At 32.2% G+C, this 26,484-nt stretch overlaps 1 protein-coding gene across 1 annotated transcript; it reads left to right on the top strand.

Moving 5' to 3' along the window:
• The first annotated feature begins 4,552 nt into the window (after positions 1-4,552).
• Positions 4,553-25,137, top strand: LOC139504451 (uncharacterized). Its single transcript, XM_071294537.1, has 14 exons — positions 4,553-4,865; positions 7,785-7,835; positions 10,592-10,670; positions 11,050-11,136; positions 12,107-12,187; positions 13,103-13,198; positions 13,865-13,933; positions 16,467-16,532; positions 17,133-17,186; positions 19,008-19,329; positions 20,683-20,862; positions 21,582-21,874; positions 22,363-22,988; positions 23,785-25,137. Exons 3-14 carry the CDS (start codon positions 10,594-10,596, stop codon positions 24,084-24,086), a joined length of 2,253 nt encoding a protein of 750 aa, XP_071150638.1. The 5' UTR covers positions 4,553-4,865; positions 7,785-7,835; positions 10,592-10,593; the 3' UTR covers positions 24,087-25,137.
• The last annotated feature ends 1,347 nt before the right edge of the window (positions 25,138-26,484 follow it).

Below are 26,484 nucleotides of genomic sequence, written 5' to 3' on the forward strand. Positions count from 1 at the left end.
ATCATGTACATGTATGTACTAATATACATGTACATGTGAAATTGTGATTTAATCGAAAGTGGGTCATGCCACGAAGAATAAAACGTTGCGTAATCCTGAAGTCAAAACATTTTTTTTCTACTTTCTGTTTGCTGTTCTTACTAGTCCGCACCACTTCCATTAAACATGATGTCCTTCCACTTTCCTGGATTGATATTCCAAAATAGATGCAAGATTTTTTCAAATATATATATTTGTTTCAATTTAGCATAAACCTATAATCAAACAGAAAAAAATGTCAAAAAATGGACTGTTTTGTTTCCCTCCATATTTTGTCATGCACCGGAAACTGGAGTTGTAATACAAGACTGGTACCTACATTCTGATGCATAATAATCACATTTATTTATAAGAACAAAAGCATAAGAATTAAAACCAATTTTTCTAAGAACAATTGAAGGTCTTTCTACTTCAACTTCGATAATAAAGAATCAAATTCAAGAAGTGTTACAATGTATCAATTTTGTTGTATACAATTTAAAAGGTCAAATGTCTACAAAACCGAATGAAAATTATTAATGATTTTTAAAAGAAATAATATGAATTTTCAGCAAAGGTCAAAATCTAGAACATGATGGTTATCTTTGACTTTGACTTCAAATTTAGTGTCATATGTCAGAGATCTCAATCGCAGATCCAAGGTCATTTACTTGTTTGTTGGAGGAGAAAAACTGATTTCAAAAACATAAGGGGAGAAAAGTCATATAAACGGTGACCAAAACGCTTCGACTTAAATGGATTGTAGTCCCGCCAAATCGTACATAATTAGTTGGCAAACACATCACATCATTAATTTCTTTCCAATAACGATTCTAAGCAAAATTAAAAATTAAGACTTTGACCTTTGACTTCAATGTCCTCTAAAAGAACCAATGACTTAATATCAACAGATTTTAGGCCTCTATGACATATGATGTTTGATTAATTCCACGTTTAATTTCAAAGGGAAATAACTGTCATAAAATGCAATCAGATCACTATGGTTAAACCAAAGCCAAACCATTCTTAAGAGAAGTCAAACAATTTGGTGCAAACAGTTGGTTGAAATCTTTTACGGTTTCAGAAAAAAAAGATGACAAGAAAAGAAAAAGGGGACACCGCGAGATAACTTAAGAAAACATAAAGAGTAAGTGTTTTGTTACATGGGTTGAATTTGGAAATCCCTATCACTATACGACACCACTGACCAAAAATATTTAGAAATGTTGTTAAACAAAAAAAATATCTTAAATGGCAGAAAAAATTGTATCAGAACAAATGCTATATTTTCACGAAAAATGGAAAGACCTCATATTAATACAAAAATGCTATAATAATATGATGTCAATAATTTACGTTAGCAAATAGTTATGCCAATGATAAGAATACATACTATTTGAAATTAAAACTTAGATGATAGCCTGAACAATTTATTGTTAATAATGACGTAGAAACCATTAGTATATCACTTTGGTGGTATAGAAACATAATTGTTCTTCATAACACGCAAACTGTATTTCATCTTAAATTCAGTTAATAACATGAACATTTTACATGAGTTACGCATATTAGATTACCGTTATGGTTTTATATTTTAAGTTGTGAAAAAAAGGATGTAACGTATTGTTTAAATAACATAAAAAGGTTATTATCAGATTGAAGGTCGATGTAGATTGTTTTCTTTGAGATTCGATATCTCGGTTAGATGAAAGATATTGCGTTGTTTGTTATTTATGTTATGATTTTTAACGACAAAAGCTCGTGCACAAAGTAGGATTAGAATCTTGAATGTTGTATATGAATTAAACAAAAATAATCAAAGATATGACAAAAGCAGGATCCCTAAATTAGATACAACATTAGTTTCTCATTTAATTCAACCACTGACGAAATAAACTGATATGAAAAATGTAAAATTTTAGAGGATAATTGAAGAATCTTTCTTGAAGTTCCTAATAGCTAATGAAGGTTCTCAACAAGTCTTCGTAAAGTGAAGACGTTTAATCCGGTATCCTATGTTGAGTGGGTATTTCAATAAATTTATAAATACAATAATAAGCATAAAACAATACCCACTACATACTACCGTATTTGCAAAAGTAAGTACACAGAGGTCATAGACCAAGCTACCACAACCTCTGAAAAAACAATACACAGAGGACACAAGTACAAGCAACCACGCCCTCTGCGAAAGTTAAAATGTCGTCCACATTACCCAAACAGGCAAAGACAGGTAAATTAGTTCGTAATAAATAAGCATTGGGTTGCGATATAGGTAAGATACTGTACTAATAATTATATAACATTTGTAACAAGTCATACATTCATTGTGATAATTATGTCACGTAGAATATCTAACGCTATTTAGAGGCAATCATCACACTCATATGGAAATATAACGATGTCGTCAATATGCCTAGAAGAAAAAGAAACACCAGAGTATTTTGCATGATGAAAGGAGGAGCAAATCTCGAAACATATATATATAGACATCGTCTGTTTCAAGTAAACACTTGGAACTCAGTTTGGAAGAAGTCGTTTTCTCCGATTTAGTTTTCTTTTTTGTTAATTTACGTTTCTTATTTTCTTCTATTTTTTTTCTGGTATTTCATCTCTTCCTTTTTAGTATTTTCCTCTTCCATTAGTTTGTGTTTTTATTCTCTATCAATCTAGCTTAAGCTTTTCTGTCATTTTCTGCTCATCTTCTTTCTGCTGTTTTGGATTCTCTATTTTTTCGCTCCCGAAATGGCTTTTGGTAGTACAGTCTATGTTTTCCTTACTTGATAGTCTTTTGTTCATTTGGAGATTTGAAGTAACAAGTAGGAGTTCGAAAGATGATCAAGTGCTTTTTTTTCGCGCGAATTTTTATTTGTGTCTTTGTGTGGTGTTAAATTGACATTGTATGGATTAACTTGTATGATGGTTTCTTGATAAAGTCAAGGAGCCTGATCATGCAATTCGTCCACTAATGTATGTGATGTTTTACATAAGACAGAGTCACATATTTCGGATCGCACTAAAACAATCAATTTTGCTGCCTCATCAGCCTTCTGTACGGGTTCTGGATTTAGAATGTAGGTCCCAGAACTATTGGTTATAGGATGACTATCAACCTTTGCATCTTTACAATTCACATCGTCGTCTTTACCGAGATTCGTGTCTGATTTTGTCCTTGCAAATACTGACGATGATTGGAATTTAGATTGATGTACACTGAAAACGGATCAAGCCCCGCAGGACGGAAATATTTAATTGCTACATCATCTGTTGTTGCATTCGCCAATTCCGACTTAAATAGAGAAGCAAATGTACCTTTTGTGACACATTCATCGGGACTTTAAAACTGGTAATCTCTAACTGAATCTCTCCATTGCTTCTTCAAAGGCCCAAATAGAGTAACATTAAACGGTTGAATATATGACTTACATGTTCGGGCAAACAGTACACACTAACCTTCTCAGACTTACAAAGCTTAACATGCTGAACTGTTTGCAGACTTATATGGCTCGTATGTCCATCTACCAGAAAAATAACGGGTCGCTTGACCTTTCGGTCCTCAATTATTCGAAACACTAAGGTTTATACTCCAAGCAATAGCTGCGTGAAGTTTAAATTTGAGTGCCACTGATGACTCGTACACAGTGTATGTTCATGATGTTCACGAAATTCTTGTCTGAGGAACCTTTGATGAGTTTTTATTTCTTTGACATTCATCAAGCGTCTTATTGATCGTCATTGTGCAGGATAAACTAGAAATAATGTTTTGAAAATATATGGAAAGTCAAATTATTAATTTATCGTCTATGATAGATACCAGCTCGATGCATTGGTTCATAATGACCCCTTGTATGATTGTTATAAAATATTGACAAAAAATGATTTTATTACAATAAAAAATTTCGAATGATTGTGCACTTTATAGTTAGTTACCTTGTTAAACTCCGTCGTAGAGTACTATTAATGCTGCTCAACTACTACTTCTATTTTATCATTGTATGAATCGCATGCTTAACCTAATTTTTTTTTTTATAAAACCGATGTCTTATATAATGTTACATTTGTATCGTTAAATCTTTTTATCTGTTACCAGTAAACGGAAGGCGTAAGTAACGTACATTCTAAAAAAACATTAAAGGGTCATAATCTGACGAAAGAGAAATGTATTCTAGTTATTTGATACCACGGTATGATTGACACAAATTGTGTTGTCTGTAATCTTATTATTTCGCGTCTGTCAATCATTAGGCGCAGACAATGACAACTCTGTCAATTATGAGGGTATGGATACAGGGGATCTTTATTTCTGTACTTTAAACTACCATAACTTTATTTATATACCCATAATGCTGAAATTATCAAAATCAGTTCAATATTTTTATTTACGTTTAACCTTTAGTATAAAATTACACAACACATTTATAAAAGATAAAGATTATCGCATGATAATTTTGTTAAGATCTAAGTATATATTATTACCTATAAAATTTTTATTTTTTATTTTTCTGTATTACCTGTTTTTCTAATGTTCATTCTTTAAACTAAAACAACAACGCGAATATTACAAGTGTATATTTTAATCACTAGTGATTAAGACAGTCACCTCCTGTGTAATCTGTCCAACATGCATATCTAAATCAAAACGAGATACATGTCTATAAACGGTCATGAACATTGTAGATGATTTCAATAGAGACTTAGTATCAATTTCAAGATTTGACAATTGTTTTTCCCTTTATAAACGTAGGTAAACGTGACGTCATACAAATGAAAACTTACAAACTGGAGGTTATTACGTTACCTGTACGCTTCAAATTCGGATAAATGTACATAAAAACGGCGAAATCGAGGTAGGTGTTGTTTTATTTTCGATTATGTAGTAGTAATCGAACATTTGTTGATTTAATCATTACAAAAGGGTTGTCCTCCTTAGTTACGTCTGGACAACTGTGGATTTGACGGCAACTTTTAGCCAATGAAAACAATTGTTACATACAAATTGCATTATAATTATGGTTTCTTTATTTCTTGAAATACTTTTATTTCTTTAAAGTTTATTAATTTCTAGGCTTAATAGTTCGCGATGACAACGATAAATATTTAACTGACTGTTGGCAAAATTTAGTTTAAAGCAATGATTATATAGCTTATCTTATTAGTCCTCCTATCTTATGTTTAAATTGCTAGTTGTTGAGCATTTGTCATAAAAGAGGGACGAAAGATCATACCAAAGTAACAGTCAAACGCATAAATTGAAAATAAACTGACAATGCCATGGCTAAAAATGAAAAAAAAAACAAAAAAAAACAGACAAACAACAGTAATATGACACAACATATAAAATTAAAGAATAAACAACACAAACCCCACCAAAACTAGCGGTGATCTCAGGTGCTCCAGAAGGGTAAGCAGATCCTGCTCCACATGTGGCACCCGTCGTGTTGCTTATGTGATAACAAATCCGGTAAATAGTCAAATTCGGTAGGTCAAGTCCATGAAAGAAAGGGGAATGTAGCTACGACGTAAGGAACATATCCGATATCATTTGTGAAACGGTTATTTCATAACGGTCAACCAACTCCTGATGGCGTCCGTAAAATTTACGAAGGGATGAGTTCAACATCACCGTTAGGAACTCATGGTTTAATAGCGTCCTTGTGAGCGGCAACCCTCTATCAACAAAATCATGATAGGAAATGCAAGCACGGGAATATTGTATCAATTGGGAGATGTATACCCCGTATGCAGGTGCTGCAGGAATGTTGCTACTTAGAAAAGGTTCACAATTGGTAAGCTTTAACAATTGGAAAGCATAAACGTCCAAAAGCAATTATGTAAAAGCAAAATATGCTTAGGAACAAAACAGTTGAACACCTTCATTCAGAATAAACCAAGCAAATAAGACTTACGTAATACTTCGGCAAAAGAGGGACGACAGCTACTGAAGGGACAGTCAAACTCATAAATCGAAGAAAATCTAACAACGCCATGGCTCAAAATGAATAGAAGACAAAAGGACAAACAATAGTACACATGACACAACATAAAAAACTAAAGAATAAATAACACGAACCCCACTAAAAACTAGCAGTGATCTACGAAAGGGTAAGCAGATCCTGCTCCACATGTGGCACCCGTCGTGTTGCTTATGTTATAAAAAATCCGGTAAATAGTCTAAAAATGTGTACGAATTGATAGTTTAGTCTAAGTTGCATGATTTTTTTATGAGTTGTAAGTGGCTTTGAACTAGCTGTCAGATAACTGCGAGTACTCTCAGATCTATTCATTGTGTCTTTTTGTGTCGGGATGTATAAGTACCGGGCCACGTCCACTTGTATTTTTGTCCTTCTGATGAGTTCAGCCTTTTTCAACTGATTTTTTGTATTTCGTTCTTATGTTGTACTGTTATACCACTGTCCCAGGTTAGGGGGAGGGTTGGGATCCCGCTAACATGTTTAACACCACCACATTATTTATGTATTTGCCTGTTCCAAGTCAGGAGCCTGTAATTCAGTGGTTGTCGTTTGTTTATGTGTTACATATTTGTTTTTCGTTCATTTTTTGTACATAAATAAGGCCGTTAGTTTTCTCGATTGAATTGTTTTACATTGTCTTATCGGGCCTTTTATAGCTGACTATGCTGTATGGGCTTTGCTCATTGTTGAAGGCTGTGCGATGACCTACAGTTGTTAATTTCTGTGTCATTTTGGTCTTTTGTGGATAGTTGTCTCATTGACAATCATACCACATCTTCTTTTTTTATAATTCGGTAGGTCACATTCATAAAATTGAGAATGGAAAAGGGGAATGTGTCAAAGAGACAACAACCCGACCATAGACCAGACATCAGCAGAAGGTCACAAACAGGTCTTCAATGCAGCGAGAAATTCCCGCACCTGGAGGTGTCCTTCAGCTGGCCCCTTAACAAATTTATATACATGCATGAAAGGGAAGGGGATTGTAGTTACGACATAAGGAACATATCCGATATTATTTGTGAAACAGTTATATTCGATAACGGTCAACCAACTTGTGATGGCGTCCGTAAAATTTACGAAGTGATTATTTGTCACGAGGCTATTAGATATTACACAACAAATGTACGCAGTTGATACTTTATACTTCCCCATTTAACTCATTTCCTTATAATCAATAATTGAAATTCGTTGAAGCATTAGTATTTAAAAAGAATATCATTAGTATCAAATAATGAATGATGATATCAATTAAGTATATATTCCCCTTTTTGTTTTTAAATGTGACCTTTCACCTTTTCATACATGTCATAGGACTAAAGATGAGTTGACATAATTAAAGTATATAGATGTTTAACGTAAAACATATATAACATAGTTGGTATTTTTAAAGCATTGTGTTATTTGATTTTACCATGTGGTTATGAACTTTCCGAATAGATTTTCCTCTAAGTTCAGTATTTTTGTGATCTTACTTTTTAAGAGTATAGATGTTTTTTGGGAATACTAAACATTAGTATCTCAACAGAATATCAATGGTATCATATAATGAATGATTATATCAACTAAGTATATATTCCCCTTTTTGTTTTTAAATCTGACCTTTCATACTAGTAACAAGAGGTTATCAATTGCAGATTCATATTTCATATTCTGTATGCAATTTGATTTGCCAAACAAATATATATAGCTGTATTAATAGCATATTTCTAGGAATCTTATTATTAGTCAATGTTCTTTTAGCAAAAACAATTAAACCAGTCTAAAATACTGAACAGTTCTTTATATAATCAGAGAGCGCGGATCGACCGAAGATTTAACATCACAGAACACATCAAAATAAAGGTAAATAAACTGTATGTATATTTGTAAGAAAAAAAAATAATCTATTACTAAAACCTTTTTTCAAAGATTGCAATATATACATATGTTAAATATAAAGTTTATTTGACAAAACATGAACACTTTTCAATATGATTTTAAAAAGAAGATAAATAAGTGTGCTAACTAAGATGAAATTATAAATAAGAACTAAAAGTTTACATCTATATAACTTTTAAGATTTGAGATTTCAGAAAGTATCTCTGTTAATTGACCGTAACCCGATTAAAGATATCCGCGACTTTTTTCAATGATAATACGGAAAATGTTGATCTCATAATATTATCGTCTTGTGAACTTGCAAGTCATTTTGGGAATTGTCAGTTGGCAATCTAGCCAAATCTTCTAATTGTTATATCCATTATTGAATTGCTGATGTGTTGACGAAATTTCATTAAATCGTACAGTCAGCAGTTATTCAAGGTTCGTTTTTACCAGGGGACGCTTTCCGTGACACGTTAAAGTATATATAATATAATGTATCATAACTGACATTGCAAGGACTGTAAAAGTTGTCAATGCAATATTCGTTTTGCTGTGACCGTCAACCACAAAATGTTTAAAATCCTATAATATTTAATTAAATAATGGTTCTTTTAAGCTCTTTTTCAACCCAAAAGAACTTCTATTTCACCAGAACTTTTCTATCAATTTCAAGAATTATCTAATATGTAAGGTAGACATCTTCAAAGCGATAACAATTGAGGTTAAGAGGTCAGGTATGCTCGCAGGTGATAGAATAGAAGGAAAGGACAAATGACTTGAAGGACCCCTTATCATGCTTTTTTCAAGAGGAAAAAAAAACTAATGATAACTGAGGTGAAATTTATAATTTTTACTCATTATCAATTGTGATGGGAAAAAGATTAAATATTTAACTTTTAATTTTGAAAACTGAATTTAAAGCAATACATATATTTGCACCTGTTCTGGTTTTCCCGTTTGAATGGTTGTACACGTCTTGTAATTTATAGCTTGTTTTTCAGTGTGAGGCTCCGTGTTGAAGACCGTACATTGACCTATAATGTTTTACTTTTATAAATTGTTATTTGGATGGAGAGTTGTTTCATTGGCACTAATACCACATCTTCCTATATCCATAGCTAATCCAATTAGTAATTTTGTATATGATTTAGCTGACAGTAACATAAAACCGACTCTTTTTCTATTGTATGCATCCGATTTAAATTTGTACCTATGCAAGCCAATGATGTATAATAATCAAAACAGCTAAACGCAGCTATTTAGAATAAACTCAGATATAGATATATTTTTTGTAAGTGTTATGAGCAGACCTTAATATATTGTATGCTTATTTACATACTTTCAACTCTTCCTTTTAAGCATATTTATATATATTTATATATACAACACACTTTATATTCTGTATATAAAACTGTCATATAACTTGAAGTAATTCCAATTATTGCATAAATGATCAGTCATTAAAGTACGTCATACAACGGATTATTATATGTTCGTTATCTTTAATATCAATCATACAATTATTAAATAAGAAAGATTATATGACTTGAAATTGAAGATGCATCCCTTACAAAGATTCATATCATAAAACAGAAGGGTACGACTTTTAACACAAGACATTTGACCAGGTAGTTAATCGTAATTTAAAGACATAGTTTGACGCATGTATTATTTATATGTGTTTATTAAACGATTTAAAAATCAAAGCAATGATTCCATGATCATTTTTAAATTGATAATTTGTAATTCATTTAGTTTAATTGTATAGCCAAAACAAGATAATTGTCACAAGCTAGAATTGCGATAGATGAAAGCTTATTTTTTTTGTCACGTCATAATATAAGGAAGAGCAAAAATTCACTTTTTCAATGCTCTTCAAATTGAAACGCTACTGATACAAACAAAAGACCGATAGGGACACTACATTGTTAAAATATACTATTTATATAGTTCCAAGATAACATGTCTCACCACCGAGTCGAACTGAGTTACAAAATGTATGTCAAAAAAAAAATGAGAAATAGCAGGTTTAAACTGAAGAACGTCAACTTCAAAATGTTGTTAAGTTGGAAGTAAAAAATGTAAGTAACGAAGTAGGATATGTTAACTTACAAAAATGTATATTGTAACATATCAACTTTGAAGTGAGAAAAGTTTACTAAGAACTGAAAGTATCTTTTTGGAACGGAAAAACCTTAAAATGGCATTGAGAACTTGTGTAAAACAATAACGTCTGTTGTTACAATAGATTATACATACGTGCAAGCTTGGGATTATTTTCAGTCATTTTTTTTTTTATCAGATTGATGTTTAAATCATATCTTTAACTTTTGGGTCTCGAGCATCAATGGAGAAACTTTAATTGTCGAGATGACAATCGATTTAATTGTACAGTCTATGCTGTTCCAGAATATCACAGGTAAATCAAATGATTTGGCGGGAACGTGAACCAGAAGTTGAGTCGGCAAAAAACCAACCGGTAGATAATTTGGTGAACACCCATTTACTATGGAATGTTGAGCTTTAGCTGCTTAGAACCTTGACAAATGATTGATATGTTTCAGCAAATAATAAATCATAATCCATTTCATTTCGTGAAAACCTAAAATATCGAGAACTGAAATTCTTTTTTTTCCAAATTGAGGACAATTGTGATGACGTTCGCAGTGATAAACACTACACTATGATTTGCTAATACCATAAAAGTTTGACAGTACTCTTTTGTTCTTTTCTAGGAATGGACACCTTTAATAAAGCACAAACAGAGAAACTTATTCTCAAATTGGCAGAAATAAGGGAGAGTGTTCTAAAAAAGTAGGTGCATATAGCAAAAAATATTTTATTCGCCAAAAAAATGTCAACATAAGCATATAATCAGATTATCCACAACCGAACCACTTATTATAAGAAAGAAAGGAGGAATTCAGAATATTTATGATGAGTTTAATTTAAAGTGTATTATGTAAATAAGATGCAACTCAAACTTGAAAGTTTTTGTTACTTTTTGAACGACGTATTCATCACCTTTGCCAACCACATGATCAATTTATTTTTAATGCTTTAATTGTATGAAAGTTTTTACTACTGTATAAGCGCCATGTTTTTCTATTAGATATTTAGTACCACCTGCTATTTGAATCTTTCAAATATTGTGAAATATAATTTGTATATAACATTTATTTTGTATTTGTAGATGTGATACGCCAACTTCCACCGAAGAAACATTTTTAAATGAAAGTATAACGAATGTACAGACATACTTAAATATACTTTCTGAGAGGTATGTAATACCTGTTTGCAACGGATAATCATTCTTCAAGAGATCAATTGATTGTTTACACTTTACCACCAAGTTAATATGAATTATAGCAACTGATATCAATTGCCATCTTTTTAATATTGTCTTAAAGAACAAAATGTAATACGCCACCGGTTTAGAATGATTGCGTTATTGTTATCACCAGGTTGATTGTCGACTATTCAATCTCATAGTGTAACTGTAAAAGGATTACTCAATTTTATTTTATAAATTACTAAGTCATAGAAATCGATATGTTGTGTCGGTACACGTTATATTTGTATAGTCATTTTTTTCTCTGGAAGCCTAAACTATAACATGTATAGCGTTATATGATTGCCTCATCTGCAGTTATGAGTAATTGGTTGATGATGTTTTGCTATTTTTTTTAAAGAAAGAATCCAACACAGTCAGCATAACAGTATCATATAAGCTATAGATACAAGAGGGACATTCAAACTAAAAAATAAGATAACTATGCCATGGTTATAAAAGGAGAAACCCAACAGACAAACAATAGTACATTAAATCACAACATAGAAAAACAAAGACTATGCAACACGAACACCATCGATAACATGTAGTGTTCTCAGGTGCTCTGGTAAAATAAGCAGATCGTGCGCCACATGTGGCACCCGTCGCGTCTCAGTAAATTAACCTACAATGTACTGATGCGCTTTGATGAAATAGAGCAAGCACATAGAAACATGTGAACGTCACATTTCACGGGTTAGATGAGGATAAAACGTCGAATTTAGATAAACGATACAAAAAATTCCATCTTTGATAGAACTTATTGATTGACTTTTTCTCGAAGTTTAGAAATTGAAAGATTGATAGACACAATGATGACAACAGTTGAGTCAATGAAGAGTTGTTCAGCATTAACATTAATCATTTATGAATATAATTAAAGAATAATATGTTTTAATAAGTGTTTTTTTCTATTTAGGGATGTTATTGAATATGACAAAGATACTTTGGGAATTATTCAGCGATTAAAGCAAAATCTCAAATTTCTATCAGAAAACAGGTTAGTATAAGTTTTAATGTTTGCTTTATTTACTGTATTTCTAATGAAATAAAAAAGCATACTATCAAATTGTAAATTACATAAAGTCATCTATACTGTGTTATAAGGCAGTGACTATTAAGGTTGATTAGTTGTTTAATAAGGAGAAAATTCCATACATCCATATAGTTTTACCATATTCTTTCTGTTGAGATAGATGCATTGAAGTTCATTTATTTATCATTATTTCAGATGAAGTTGATAATCGTTTTAGAATTTAGGATACATTGACGACTTTAAAAGATCGTAAATGCATTTGAAATCGCCTCCCCCCAAAAAAAAATAATAGAAAAAAATAACTAAATGTGAGGCAAAACGTGCATCGACATGGCTTTTTGCATCATGTCTGATATCTCTCATCCGTCATTAAAATATCACAAGTAGGTATAAAAATCAATCGCTCAATTTGAAAAAACCTATTCTGTGGTTGAAGTCATAAAACTTCGCTCAGTGTTCGGAGTACAAAAATCATGCTCGAAACATGAAATCCAGCATTTTGATTGGTTGATTTGGAGTATGAGTACAAAAAAATGATTCAAAATTTTTTTCAACTTCAATGCCTGGTGACTATATATTTCAAGTTAGCAAAAAAGACGGTTTCCATAAACAGAGACAGTATGCAAAATCTTGATGTTAACTGTAGTTAACTCAAGGTAATACCATTCATGTAATGCGAAACTGCACAAGCATAAATTATAAAATACTTCACGTTTTGCATGTTTTGAACACCCTGCAATATAATACTTTTACACAGGATTAATTGAAGTCGAAATGGAAATTTGAAATTCTCACGTATTTTTTTAATTGTCGTTCTAGGTATCTTTATATGAGACAGACCTATCGATTTTAATAATTATTGTGTTTTGTTTTGTTCAGACATGCTAAATCAGACTTTGATTTCAAGATGATGGTGAACAGATTAACAGAAACCCTGAATACTATTCTAAAGAAAAGAATAAAATCGGATGAAAGGTAAGTTCTCCATGGTTTAAAGATGTTCGCTTGCTATGTTAAGGAAAAAGTAAAATCACAAAAATACTGAACTCAGAGGAAAATCAATTCGGAAAGTCCATAATCACATGGCAAAATCAAATAACAAAACGCATCAAAAACGAATGGACAAGAACTGTCATATTCCTGACTTGGTACAGGCATTTCAATGGGTAATATCTCGAAAACAAGCACTTTGACCTTTATATTTTGTATGCTCTTTTAGTTCCTTTAATAATCCTCTATCAATATATACTAGTATAATGAGAAGCTTGTTATTTTGAAACTAAATGGCGAAACTTCTTCACAATCTTTTCCGCATTAAGGAGATATTCCTGGTATAATATATCTTATAATGAATTGCTGCATTTCATGTAATATTGTTAACATTTTGGCATTGTATGAATGGCTCTAAAAATGTTCTTAAAAATATATACCAAACAAAACCTTGAACAAACAAAATCATGACTTCGAATATACAAATCCCATAAGACTTCTGATTTAGCAAGTCGAAACCAACAAAACTTTTTTACGACAAAAGGGTGTGAATACAATTTATCAAATTGTTTCAACTTTTGAAACACTTTAAATAAGTCGAAAGCTTCTCTTATTTATTAATTATGTATGTTTTATTTTACATAAACTCAGAACTTCAGACACAGACGCGGAAGAAAGAATTCCAGAGACTGACGAAGACAATAATTCAGATATTTTCAAGTATGTATTGTTTACGTACTGTAAGTGTATACGTTATGCGCAGATGACTTGAACCAGTTATAGTTGCTCAAGTCTTCTTAAAAGATGCAAACATGAATTTTGATTGAAAAGGATACAAACTCGATAGATGCATCTGTGCTTATCATTTGAATGCAAGAAACACGGCACTATTGGTTATTTGGAAAGCTAAAACAATAATAATGATAACTATATTTTATGTTCTCGTTCTCGTTATTTATTTCTCGAATTCAATTTGAAAGACATTCTGAGACGTATCGTTTTGAGTTCACATCATGTGGAAGATCACATTTTTAAAAATAATAAGTTTGATGAAAATACTATATTTTTTTTCAAAGCGTTCAGGTAGTGATTCTAATACAGATCTTACATTTTGGATATCAGTTAAAAACATTATTGTTCAGTCTAGGTGGTGTCAAATAATGTATACCATCGCAAAAATAACCAACCTAAAAAAAAACTGCTGCATTTGAAATCTAAAGAATGAATGCCACTGAAAGTTGGCGTTTAGTTTCCTAGAAAAGTACAATGCAGTAGTTTTTTTTAACTATACATTAACTAGCTATATCACTGTTTAGTTCATTTCCTTTGAATTTGCAAAACTGTGAAAGTCACTCTAGTACAAAGTTAATAATTCACCGGTTATTTATATGGTCAGGTTTTTAAAATAACTAATTTTTTTTCCAAATACGGAGGACAGTGTGTCCAAGGAAAAGATAACCATAACTGTAGTTGGAAAACCCTTTGCGCAATCATGGATCTTCAATGATCTCAAAATCCTTACTGTTGTTTTTTTTACTTTCTATTGTTTTTGATGTGACTGCAGAGTCATTTCCAGACAAAAACTTTGCATTTGATAACCTCTGCAACTATTTCATGTACTTATATTTGACCGACATTCAAACGTTTTATGAAGCCAGAGCCGTAACTAGCTTCTTTTTATATTGAGGCAAAATATATTCGCCGAGCGTAGCGAGGCGAAATGGTTTTGGCGAGGGGTCTGGGGGCCGCTCAAGGCCCCCAGAAGCTCTGAGAAAAATAACGCAAAATCGTGCATTCTGAGCGTTTCCCGGACTCTTTCTTACATTGAAACGCAATTAATTTTTAGCTATTTCTTTCGATAATATTCTTGTTTCAAAGCAAAAACATAAATTCATTGTAATTCAAGACTTTTAGGTTTTTACGGGGACAACATTAAAAGTAGACCGATATATAGGATAAAGCAAAAACCGAAATTCTCAAAATCATTATGTCTGTCTGTTCTTGTCTTGTACTCAGTGCATAATTCAGACTTTGGTGATTTTTTATGACTAGATTTAAATATAGTGACAGTGCAGTATTATACTTTAAGTACTAGTACTGCTTAAGTCGACACCAAGGACCATCTTGACCTTCTTTTACGGTATTAATGATTCTTTTATTGTTGAAGACCCTCCATCAACTATCAAGATGAAGAAAGGGAAAAAAATGTTGGCCATTGATCATTTGTATTTTTTCTATGCATTGACTTTGTGTGAGATAAGGTCCTGTGCACGTTTACTCCATATTCTTTTATTTTCTGTTTAAGAGTCTGAACACAACTTCATGCAAGTTTAATTCTCTAATGTAAAAGGTCATATGGCAATACATTGACGTTTTTTTTCAAAGATGATTTGATACCGGGAATTTGGTGGTCTTACTTTAATTTAAACCATGTCAGCTATCTAGTTTTATCTACAAAAAAAGAGCCAGTTTTGTATTCTTTAATTTAAACCATGTCAGCTATCTAGTTTTATCTACAAAAAAAGAGCCAGTTTTGTATTCTTTGATATCAAGTTCAATTCTCCATGCAAAAACGACAATTTTTTTCTATGTCCAGTAGCATCGTATATTCTTAAAATAGTTTCTCATACAATGTCTGGACATCGGTGGACATGCAACATTGCAAAACCACACTTTACAAATGAAAATCAACACTCTGCAGACTACAGTTATAAAGTAGGACATACAAAAGAAAAACCCGGGACACAGAAATACAAACAATAGACCATCAACTCTGAAAACTAAAAGTAAAATAGAAACATGGATCACGAAAAACATGCAGGGGCGACATCATCAGAGAGTGAAGAGAACTTGCTTCTTGCAAGAAACTTTCCGTGAAAACAATTCAGGTTGATATGAAGACAATCTTGTTTCAGTTTTTTTTTTTTTTTTGAAATTTCCAACATGAGGCATTTGCCTCATTTGCCTCAATGTAGTTACGGCCCTGACGACACTCGGATATAGGGAACTTAATCATAAGCCTGGTATATATAATGTTAATGAATGCACACTTTAACATATTTAATGTTAATGTTTAATGTTCCCTCACATCGTGTCGTGTAAAATTGTGTAATAAAAATTAACATATATTTACTAATGAGTGAAATGTTTTATGGAGTGACTCAAACACATTTTTGAAAACACCGATAAAGGTAGAAAAGAAAGCCTGCGTAGTTTTTGTGTTAATTAGTCAATTTATAAATCGATTTTACAGGTCAACAGATGTAGCAAAATCAGTTATACCACACATGGTCAACGGCAGAACACCAGACATTATTGAGTAGGTTTCGATAACTCCACTGATACTAAATGAACTCAAACCTTCTTAAAATAAGTTCAATGTGTTTAATTATGTCTATTGTATATAAAAAAAAATGTGCTGAATTTGATTTTGTTGGTTAGAAAAACATACCCTTTTTGTAATGAAATTTAGCCAAAGCAAAATTCACTAGAGTTAAAAAAATTGTTTGCAATGTTGTTGTAATACGGGAAAGGGTAATAACAATAAACTCAAAAGAAAATTATATCGAAAAGTCAAATGACAAAATCAAAAGCTCAAACATATTAAACGAATAGAAAACAACTGTTATAATCATGATTTGGTACATGCATTTTCTGATGCACAAAACAGTTGATAAAATTTTGTTTTATAGCTAGCTAAACCTCTCACGTAAATATATGTTGTCGTAGCCACACTCCCGTTCTTACCATATAACGTGACATTTGTACATACTACTTATCGCCGAATCTACATAAACTGCACGAAGAGTGGGTCTATTTAAACTCTACAAGGACATAAGAACTCGTTTTTGTTTATGTTTGTGTTCTCAGTTATTGGTTTTCTGGTTTGTGTTATTTCATCTTATATATTTATATACAGGTCAACATTGATCCCCCAACCAAAAGCTGAAGATAAACGTGCAGAGATTTCAGGGTTTGTATGAACGTTTACTTATGTAAACACCATTTCAGGTTTTGAAAACCATTACAAAATAAGTGTACCAACAGGGAAACATGATTGTAAACTGAAGATATATAGCTTCGGTTTCAATGCTGAGACATGTCGTAAGTCGATCCGTACTTTATCAGAATTTCTGCTCTAAGAATATCGAATAGGACCGATGTTAGGACAGTTTCGATAAACAGGCCCCAGTTCCCATAATGTAAATATTTAACAAAGATATTTGTTATTTAAATGAATAAATGTCTGTTATTTACTCGCATTTATATTTAAGGCATTAAGCTTAATATCTGCACACATTTTTCAGGATTTAAGCTTAAATCATCGGATTTAAGACTAATGCATAACATTATTTAGGCAATAGACTTACTACCTAGGCGTTACTTTATTGTCTAGGATTTAAGCGTAATGCCTAATTTCTTCACTTTTTGACGCTAACATATATATAAATGAACCTAAATGCCCAAATAGTTCGTCATCTTGCTACTGGAAAGTCTCTTAATCCGAAGAGATGGCAGTATTGTCGAAACTTAACATACGTTTGGCGGAGCGATAATTTAACATAAGTAGGTTTCTAGCCTGAATGGCATGTATGTGCCCCATGATTAGTTTAGTTAATTTTATCATCAAATATATGACATAATAGAATTAATAGGAGATCAATAGGAGATATCAATACATGTAGGTTTGCTTTCGTGAATTTGTTTTCAGAACTCATCGATAATATATAACGAAAGTCTGTTAATATAGATTATTGCCTTTGGTGCAAGTGTATGAATATTCGACTTCTACTTACACAACGGATTTGTAAAGTGATGAAATCTAACAATGAACCAATACATTCATTTAATGATGGCGTCACACATTAACGTATAGACCGTAGGCGTTAGGTGCACGCAAGAGGAACAAGCGTGTTGCACAAGTTCGTATGTAGCATTAACAAATTCATCTAGCTCTTTTTCAAGCGTTTACTTATTTGCTACACTCACGCACTACATAAATTACAAGCGCGTTGCTAAACGCTACATATACGTTTGATACATGTTAAGGGAACGTATACTTCTTAAGATCGTTAAACTTTTACCTGGACTTTTACTTGAACGTACGTATGCGGGTCGCGTTTGTGACATACGTCTGGTGTTGTGTGGCATATTAAATGCACCCGTGACGTATCAAAACGTATTCTGACATTCAACGAAACTTGCTCTCACATTGAAAGTGGCACATGTTGATGAAGTAGTTCAAACATTCAATAATTACACGTTTCAGACATGCCGAAGCCACGGATAATCGTTCCAGATACGATCAGGGCGCTTCTCAAATATGTTCAAAGGACCTTTTTCCTTCGAAGCGTGCATTTCATCCGAGCTCGACAAATGCTATACATACGACCGATAAATGCATATGCACGCTCCTCGTACGTTTTAAAACCGTTTTAAGTTGGTTTTGCACACAATACATATATGACTGCAAGTTGACTGCGTCCAAAATTGCTAGTATAGTGACAGCTTACATTGTATTTGACCACAAGCGCCCAACATCGGTGCTATACCCTGATGCGTGACGCCGGTATGGGTAGGTTTCTCTATACGATTGTTTTAGTTTATGTGTAAAACAATGATTAATTCAGAATATTATGCATTACATCACTTGAAATATATAACGAATAAAAGGCGGAAGATACCATTTGGATCTTCAAACACGAGAGTACGGATGTAAGTTTAATTCAGGAGAAACCTACTGTTATACACTTTTTTAAGGAAATAATAAAGTTTTTCTGCATTTCATTTATAGAACTTTCTACGATATTGGATGCGGAATACAAATTTATTCAACAACGGATGTTTCCAGCATATTTCAAGCAAAACGATGGAGGTCTGACGATTTTCAACGTTTTTACAAACCAGATGCTGCGTTAACCAACTACAAATTTGAGACAGATTTTTTCCATATTGAGCCAACAGATCCAAAAACTAATCGGAATTTTCCGAAAGATAGTTGTGGAATGATTACTGTGCGAGTTAAGCTTCCAAACGAGATAAATTATCAGTTTCTGCATTTGAAGGCCTACATTAAATTTGGACCAAAGTGGAGTTTAGTTGAGGCTTCGTTAAAGGTATATAATATTTCTCTACGTAATAGCGTGTAGGTCCGTCTAAACTGATATTCATCAATACGTTGACTGCTCAGTGGCGTTTACCATGCACCATCTTGTCAAAGACGTATAAGGAACAGGATAAGAATAACACGCTGATGATCAATATTATTCTTACAACCTCTAAATGGTTATCTTTACGACACAAACAGTTATATAAGTGATCACAACTTCCGATCAATTGTTTTGAGTATTGTAATCATGTACATCATATTCATGTCTGCGTTCTGATAAACATTCGGTTTGTGTAAATAGTTCAATTCATGTATCAGTAACCTGTCAACACTGACAAGGGTACAAGGGTACAAGGGTACACAGAAGGCACGTCAAATTACTATGATTGTCGATTTTCCTGTTGAAGGTTGGTTGTTTTCTTAAGGCACTTTTGCATCATCTGTAAATTAAATATTGCCGCCATTAAAAAATTTACATGTGCTTAAACTTGCGTTTAACAAAATCAAACAATCAATCAATCAATTTTGATATTGAAATTGCGTCCATCGGATTTTATCATGGTATTTTTCATCTGTCATTACGATTTCAAATAAAAGAATGTGATACCGATTCAAAATTAAAGTAAAGTCGCTTTATGAAAACCAATCGATCGACGATATTCTGGCGTAGAATTCTAGTCTTAGTTTACCATTGTAATGTAGTTGACATGATGGGGAAAATTTGAAGCATACACAGCCATCATATAACATGAATTAATGTTTTGTTCATGATCGATACTTTTGTTTTATGAGTGCAGTATATCTTTAAGGAATCTCACACAAAAGTTGATTAGTTGTTTGTAGCTTGCTATTTTCGTGGATTGAAGGAAACTTGCATATTCGTGGATATTTGAATTTGTGGTTTTGGTAAAATCTACATAATGCCTTCAGAAAATTTGTAATCAGTTGAACATTCAAATTTGTGGTTCCCATGACTCCACGATATCCACGAACATAAGTATCTAACGAATATAAATGAATCCACAGTATAAGGAAAAGCTTGGTATGAATCGACCATTACAGTACAATACAGTGACATTCCCACAACGTTTGGGATCTCACTCTAAAGATGTTTCGTCTTAGATACATAAATGCAAGATAAGAAGAAGTATTTGGGCGATAAAGAAATGGTTCAGACAAAAGGTTTCTACGATATATAAGTGTAAATGTTTTTGATTAATGACTAATTATTTAGTTGACACAATAGTTCATTCTAGATAATATTCGTGTATATACAAGTAACAACTGTAACATTAAAAATCTGCACACTAGTTTTAACTAAACATGTATATCTGATTATTTCAAATTTACATTTCTTCAGGAGAAAATAGTGACCTTTCACACTGTCAAACTAGATGCACTCTGTATTGTATCCAACCCAATCAAAGAACGGGTGAACATTTTACCAACTGGTTACAAGTATATTGCCCAAACTGACACAAGGATTCAAATAACCTTCCCTCCTGGTGCTGTCGTGAAAGAAGAATCGATATGTTTACACGTACGTATTACAATTATGAATGATACGCAATTAGATGTTCAAGGTCGGTTGTAATTGACTTCACATTTACTTGACTAGGATTGTCTTTAGTGCCTACTCTGTTCTAAAAATTAACGAGTTTACCATTAACGTCAATTTTCTTTTATAAAATGTTTGTTCGCATGTGATTTAATTGAAGGATTACAAAATTCAATAGGAGCTTCATCGTCTCAATTAGTAATATGCAATCTTCATAATAAAACAATCACTATACATATCTACGTCCGATGCGTTAATTTCTGATTTTCCCTTCAAAGCTTAAAGCTAAACTTTTGAGGAATATGACTGTATAAATACGTAAAAAACGTGCGATATTAAATTAAAATAAAAGCCAAAGTATTGTAAAGTTATTTTGAACGTGTACGTCAAACTGTCACTCTAAATAAAATAGAAAATTTGAATTTCACACGTCTTTGTATTTTTTACGAACACTAGTATTCAATGCTTAATGAATTCCAAGTAGATTCTAATTTAGCAACAAACCATATTTGCAGAAACCCAAAATTGTTGACAATGTAAAAAATAATTGAAACACGCTATGATGCATACACAGAACACTTAGCTGTCTTTTTCATTTAAAATATTCAACAATATTTAATATGGAAAAATCTCACATTTTTACTTTGCATGAAATGGGAGAAGGCGACATAGTTTCACACATTAAAACATCTATTTGTCAGGTTATTCCTGTGAATAAAGAGATTTTGAGAAGACAGTATGAAGAGCGGAGTAAGAAAGGGGAAGCAATCCTGGCTATCTCTGATTGTTTGTACACATCTGGAAATACACCATTGAAAAGGAAGGTTCAAGTCAAACTACCACTCAACGATATAAGAAACCCATACGAGACAGATGAGGATTATGTATACCGCCTATTTAGACAGAACACCAATGGTCAGTTTACATTAACAGATAACGTGGTCACCGTTGATGAAAACCATACTGCAGTCTTTGAAACGGACAAGATTTCTGGGTAGGTTATTTTGCTGTTGAAACAGTTAATCTATTATCTAAATGACGTTAGAAAACCATTATCTGCTTTAGCTTAGACATTGAAATGAGGATTACATACTTGCATATGCTACTTAAATGTGACCGTTATATTAGGAATGGAAATGGAGAATGTGTCAAAGAGAAAACGACCCTACCAAAGAACAAAAACTTCCAAGGGCAAAAATGGGTCTTAAACATAGCAAAACACAAATACGCAAACGGAGGAATGGCTTCAGCTGGCCACTAAACAAAAGTATGTACTAGTTTAGTGAAAATGAACGTCACACTAAACTCCGAAACATAAATGAATTAAAATTAAAAATGAAATACATACACAATGCAACAAGCATTGACCAGAGGCTCCTGTATGGGGACTTCTTCTATACCTTATTTTTACTGTAGTGGTCGATACTGATGACTTATAGACATCAAGGACAGAATGTATAAGCAGGGTTTAATTTATTTCAGAACTAGTGTTTCTTTGATAGGAAAGGAGGAACTGAAGAAAGGCCCGCTAAAATTATCAGGAACAATCGAAGAAATGCATGGTCATACGTCCATTTGTAAAATTCTATTCTTTGTAAACGATGTGACATCACGTGGTCTCACTGTTTTGCTGGCATGCATTGAAAAATCAAAGATGCAAGCGTTTTGCCAAAGTTGCGAAGATAGGGGTTTTCACCTGTTCAAGAACTGGATAAGCAAAGATTTTGTCTTCAAACCACAAATTAAAATTGATATCAATTTGAAAGGATGTTTTGGCTTGCCGCGCTTTACATCAAGGAAAAGATTAGACCTGACATTTTTACCTAACTCCGCGGAAAATTTTACACGATTCGTAGTCGAAATTAAACACAAAATTGATCAAGATGTTTATGGACTTTTGTTACTCACCAAAGATCAAGAAATAATCGATGAAATAAGCTATAATACATTGAGCACCAAAGAATACGCAAATGCAACTCTACTGAAAGGACGAAATACTCCTGACCGACGAGCTAGAACGGCACAACATGATCAAACGATGTCCCCGAAGGGAAAAAGTTACATTAGTAGACAACCAACCTTGTCAGTTCGCCAATGTAATGAAGATGGTATGAAAAACAATACACATACTGATTTTATTTTAATAATCTAACTCACAAGAAAAACAAATTATAGCTATACAATTAATTACAACGTTGGTCCTGCATCCGGTCCATATCGATGAATGCCAAAAGTCATATTTCCCTCTGGTTACTTATAAAATATCTTCTCTAAATACCTATAAGTTTTGTATTGATATTTTAGTCTCCATTTGACGAACTTGTGAGATTTTTAAATGGTAGACATTTTATTAGCTTCAACGCTCTCAAAATTATAATTCGGCATATCATAAACAACTGATAAAATATACATTGCGTATTATTTAATACACAATTATATTAAAGGCATGCAGTGATCACATATGTTTCACTATCTTTTTATATCTGTTGGCAATCATGCCATATTCACTTTTGTACACTAATATGATAATCCGGATATCAGTGTGCAGACCTGTTTTAAAATCAGATAATTATATGTGATTCGTTTTGAAGAATTTGTACATGTTAAGCCTTAAAGTTTATAAATCTCATGCTAATACTTTAACTAGGGTTTATGCAAAATATATACAACTTAAGTTCTTTGGGTAAATATGTATTACGCATTTTGGTGTTCTTCTAAAGAGATAAATGCAATAATGTTTTGTATTATTTTCAATAATTCATGACATTCGCTTTAATAGTGATGTTTATCTTGTAATTGTCTTGTAATCAACTGTGTTAATTTATACATCGTATTACATCTTCAAATATGAATGTTTTTCGTAACAATACTCTTATTTTTCATAACAATTATTATTTTTTTTAGATTTCCTGACAGAAAAAGGTATAATGGCTATAGGAAAGTTGCTTAACGCAGACAAACTGTTTGAAACTGTTCTTCATCTAGATATGAAACAGGTTCAATATGACCAAATTTGTGAAAAAGTACCATCAAGTAACAGGCAAGCTTTCACATTGCTAAAAACTGCTCTCGATCAACTAAAGAACGGCAAAGTTGATAAGTTAGTATCTGCCCTTGAAAGTGTTGGTGAAGGAGGATTAGCTGAAAGTATTCGCCAATTACACAAAGACAGAAAAGAGTTGTCCCAAATACAGATGATACATTAATTATACATTCACTTGCCTTTCTCCAGACTGTTCTTTAATAAGAACACAACTAATGAGTAACAATATAATTATCAAAAAGTCACCAACTTTACCATAAATTAATCAAAGGGATATATATATATATCTTGTGGCTGCAACGCATCATAAAATTCGTTATATATACGATTTTTTGTCCATGTTGTAGCGCTTGAACATTGCAAAATTTGTGCACCTCTTATGTTGTTTAAATTCACATCATTTTTGTGTTGTCTGTAAACAAATCCTGAATTGGGAATCCTATTGTGAAATTCCCTACCATTGCATCCTAGACTATTTAAAACAGCAGGAACATGACGCGTTGGAATTGATAATCGGAGGTATTATTCAAAGTCATATGCATCAATCCCCTTTGTTTACGTGTTTTGTATTCTATATTATTGTTCACTGTTAATCATTCGTTAATGTTTATGAGTGCTTCTGGTTTTTTTTCACTTTTTGTTTCATTAATATTTTTGTCATAGTATATTATGATCTCAATGCTCTTTTCTGATTTTTCTGTAATTATTCATGTTTATGTTACATTTGTAAAATCAGACGTCTTTTGATGTAAGGTCAAACGTATGTTTGAAGGTACATTTTAACCAGAATCTATCTCATTAAATAATAAACAAGTGGTTTAAGCTTATACTACAAGTTTAAATAAGATTCAGGCAAACATATTTGACATTTAGGACAGCAAATCGAGTGCATAATTTCAAATAACGCACAGTTTAATTAATCTGCTTGTTCATTTGTTCTTTTTTATGTTGTCTACGGTTAAAATGCCTTAACATGTTAAAGGGTCATATTTTGATTTGTTGATAATGAATAAAATAAAAAAAAATAGAGAAAAAGAAAAGATTTAGGGAGTAGACGTTAATGCATGTTGTTGATTTTGTTCGTTTTTGTATTTTTATGTTTCGTGTTTATATTATCCCTGTATCAAAAGTTATTGATCACCGTTTTGTAACCGTGTTGTGAAATGACTATATACTAATGTGTTTGAAATAAAAATAAAATATATGCTAGCGTACATGTATGATGTCCACTGTATTAACTGAATATACGATAGTATAGGCTATGTGTCATCGTGGAGATACAGACTTGTAAATGTAATTTGGACAATCTCTATTATACATAGTAAAACGAATCAGGACCAACTCTATTCATATTTAGACTTCACCCATGATGGACAATAATCTAAATTAATAACTGACATGAATAACACAAATTCGTAGAGTAGGTTATCAAATGTTTGCAAATGTTTGGTTTTGAGCGTCCAGAAAAGACGCAAGAAATTATTAATCGTGTTGTTTTTATTTTTACATCATTGGGCTGATACCTCTGCTGGTGGACTATCAGTCCCCGAGGGTATCGTCAGTTCAGTAGTCAGTATTTCGGTACTGTCATGATTTAACAAACTTTACTAAAATTGTCCGTTTATAAATTTTGAAATTATTTGGAAACTAAGGTTTCAACTTCCTCAGGCAAAGTTGGCTTTAGATGAATTTGGCTAGTTATTTTAGGCATTTTTGACATATAGCTTTTCAACGGTTTCGGTACTTATACATCTTCGGATTTCAAATGTTTGGCTTTGAGCGTTGCTGATGAAGGTAAATCCAGAAAAACGCTTCGGACGCAAGAAATTATTAAGCGTGTTGTTTTTATTTTTTTATCAGATTATTCCACATGTTATATTGACAATAAATTAAAGGAGAACTATAAATTTATAGTTTATTATTTAATATATTTATTTAGACAAGTGTTACATGTGGAACAGATACCTTCACCTTCCGGAGCACCTAAAATTACCAATGATATTTTGTGAGTTGTTGTTGTTCAGTTTCAAGAGTTTTATGTTTGTTTTGTAAACTGCAGTTTACATAAAAAACAAGATGTGTATGTTAGCCAAAGACAAGTGTGATTCAAATGCATAAGCATTGCAAAGAGGTGTGACAGAGATTAAACTATAAACAAATGATGTGCATGCATGTATTGAAGAAGATGGTATGCAGAGGATTAATTTAAAGTTGTCTTCCAAATTTATTTCCAAAGAGAACCATAAAAAAATATTTCATGATGGAAACAATTAAATTTCTGCAGAAAAATATCCAAAATATTAAAGATTAGAATAGTACCATCTAAATTCATAGTATACCGGTATGTTTTTCATGAATGTCAGTTGAGCAGAAAGTATATAATTTCTCAGGGAAATATGTTAGACGTATGCTTTGATATTTCTTACGCGAATATAATTAAAAAAGGCCAACAATGTACGTTCTTTGAGCCCCTTTTTCCAAAAAGCAGACAAATTGTTCAACACAATACATCGTACTTTTAACTTGTTTTGTCGAATTTTCTTTTATCCCATTATAGCCCC

The sequence above is a fragment of the Mytilus edulis genome, chromosome 14 (genome assembly GCF_963676685.1).
Source record: "Mytilus edulis chromosome 14, xbMytEdul2.2, whole genome shotgun sequence".
NCBI lineage: Eukaryota > Metazoa > Mollusca > Bivalvia > Mytilida > Mytilidae > Mytilus > Mytilus edulis.

Bases quoted from the DNA above. Each gene is read 5' to 3' on its own strand.
- LOC139504451 (XM_071294537.1), top strand. From the start codon at position 10,594: ATGGACACCTTTAATAAAGCACAAACAGAGAAACTTATTCTCAAATTG. The intron at 10,671-11,049 runs GTAGGTGCATAT...TTGTATTTGTAG, and splicing joins AGGGAGAGTGTTCTAAAAAA to ATGTGATACGCCAACTTCCA. The intron at 13,934-16,466 runs GTATGTATTGTT...TCGATTTTACAG, and splicing joins AATAATTCAGATATTTTCAA to GTCAACAGATGTAGCAAAAT.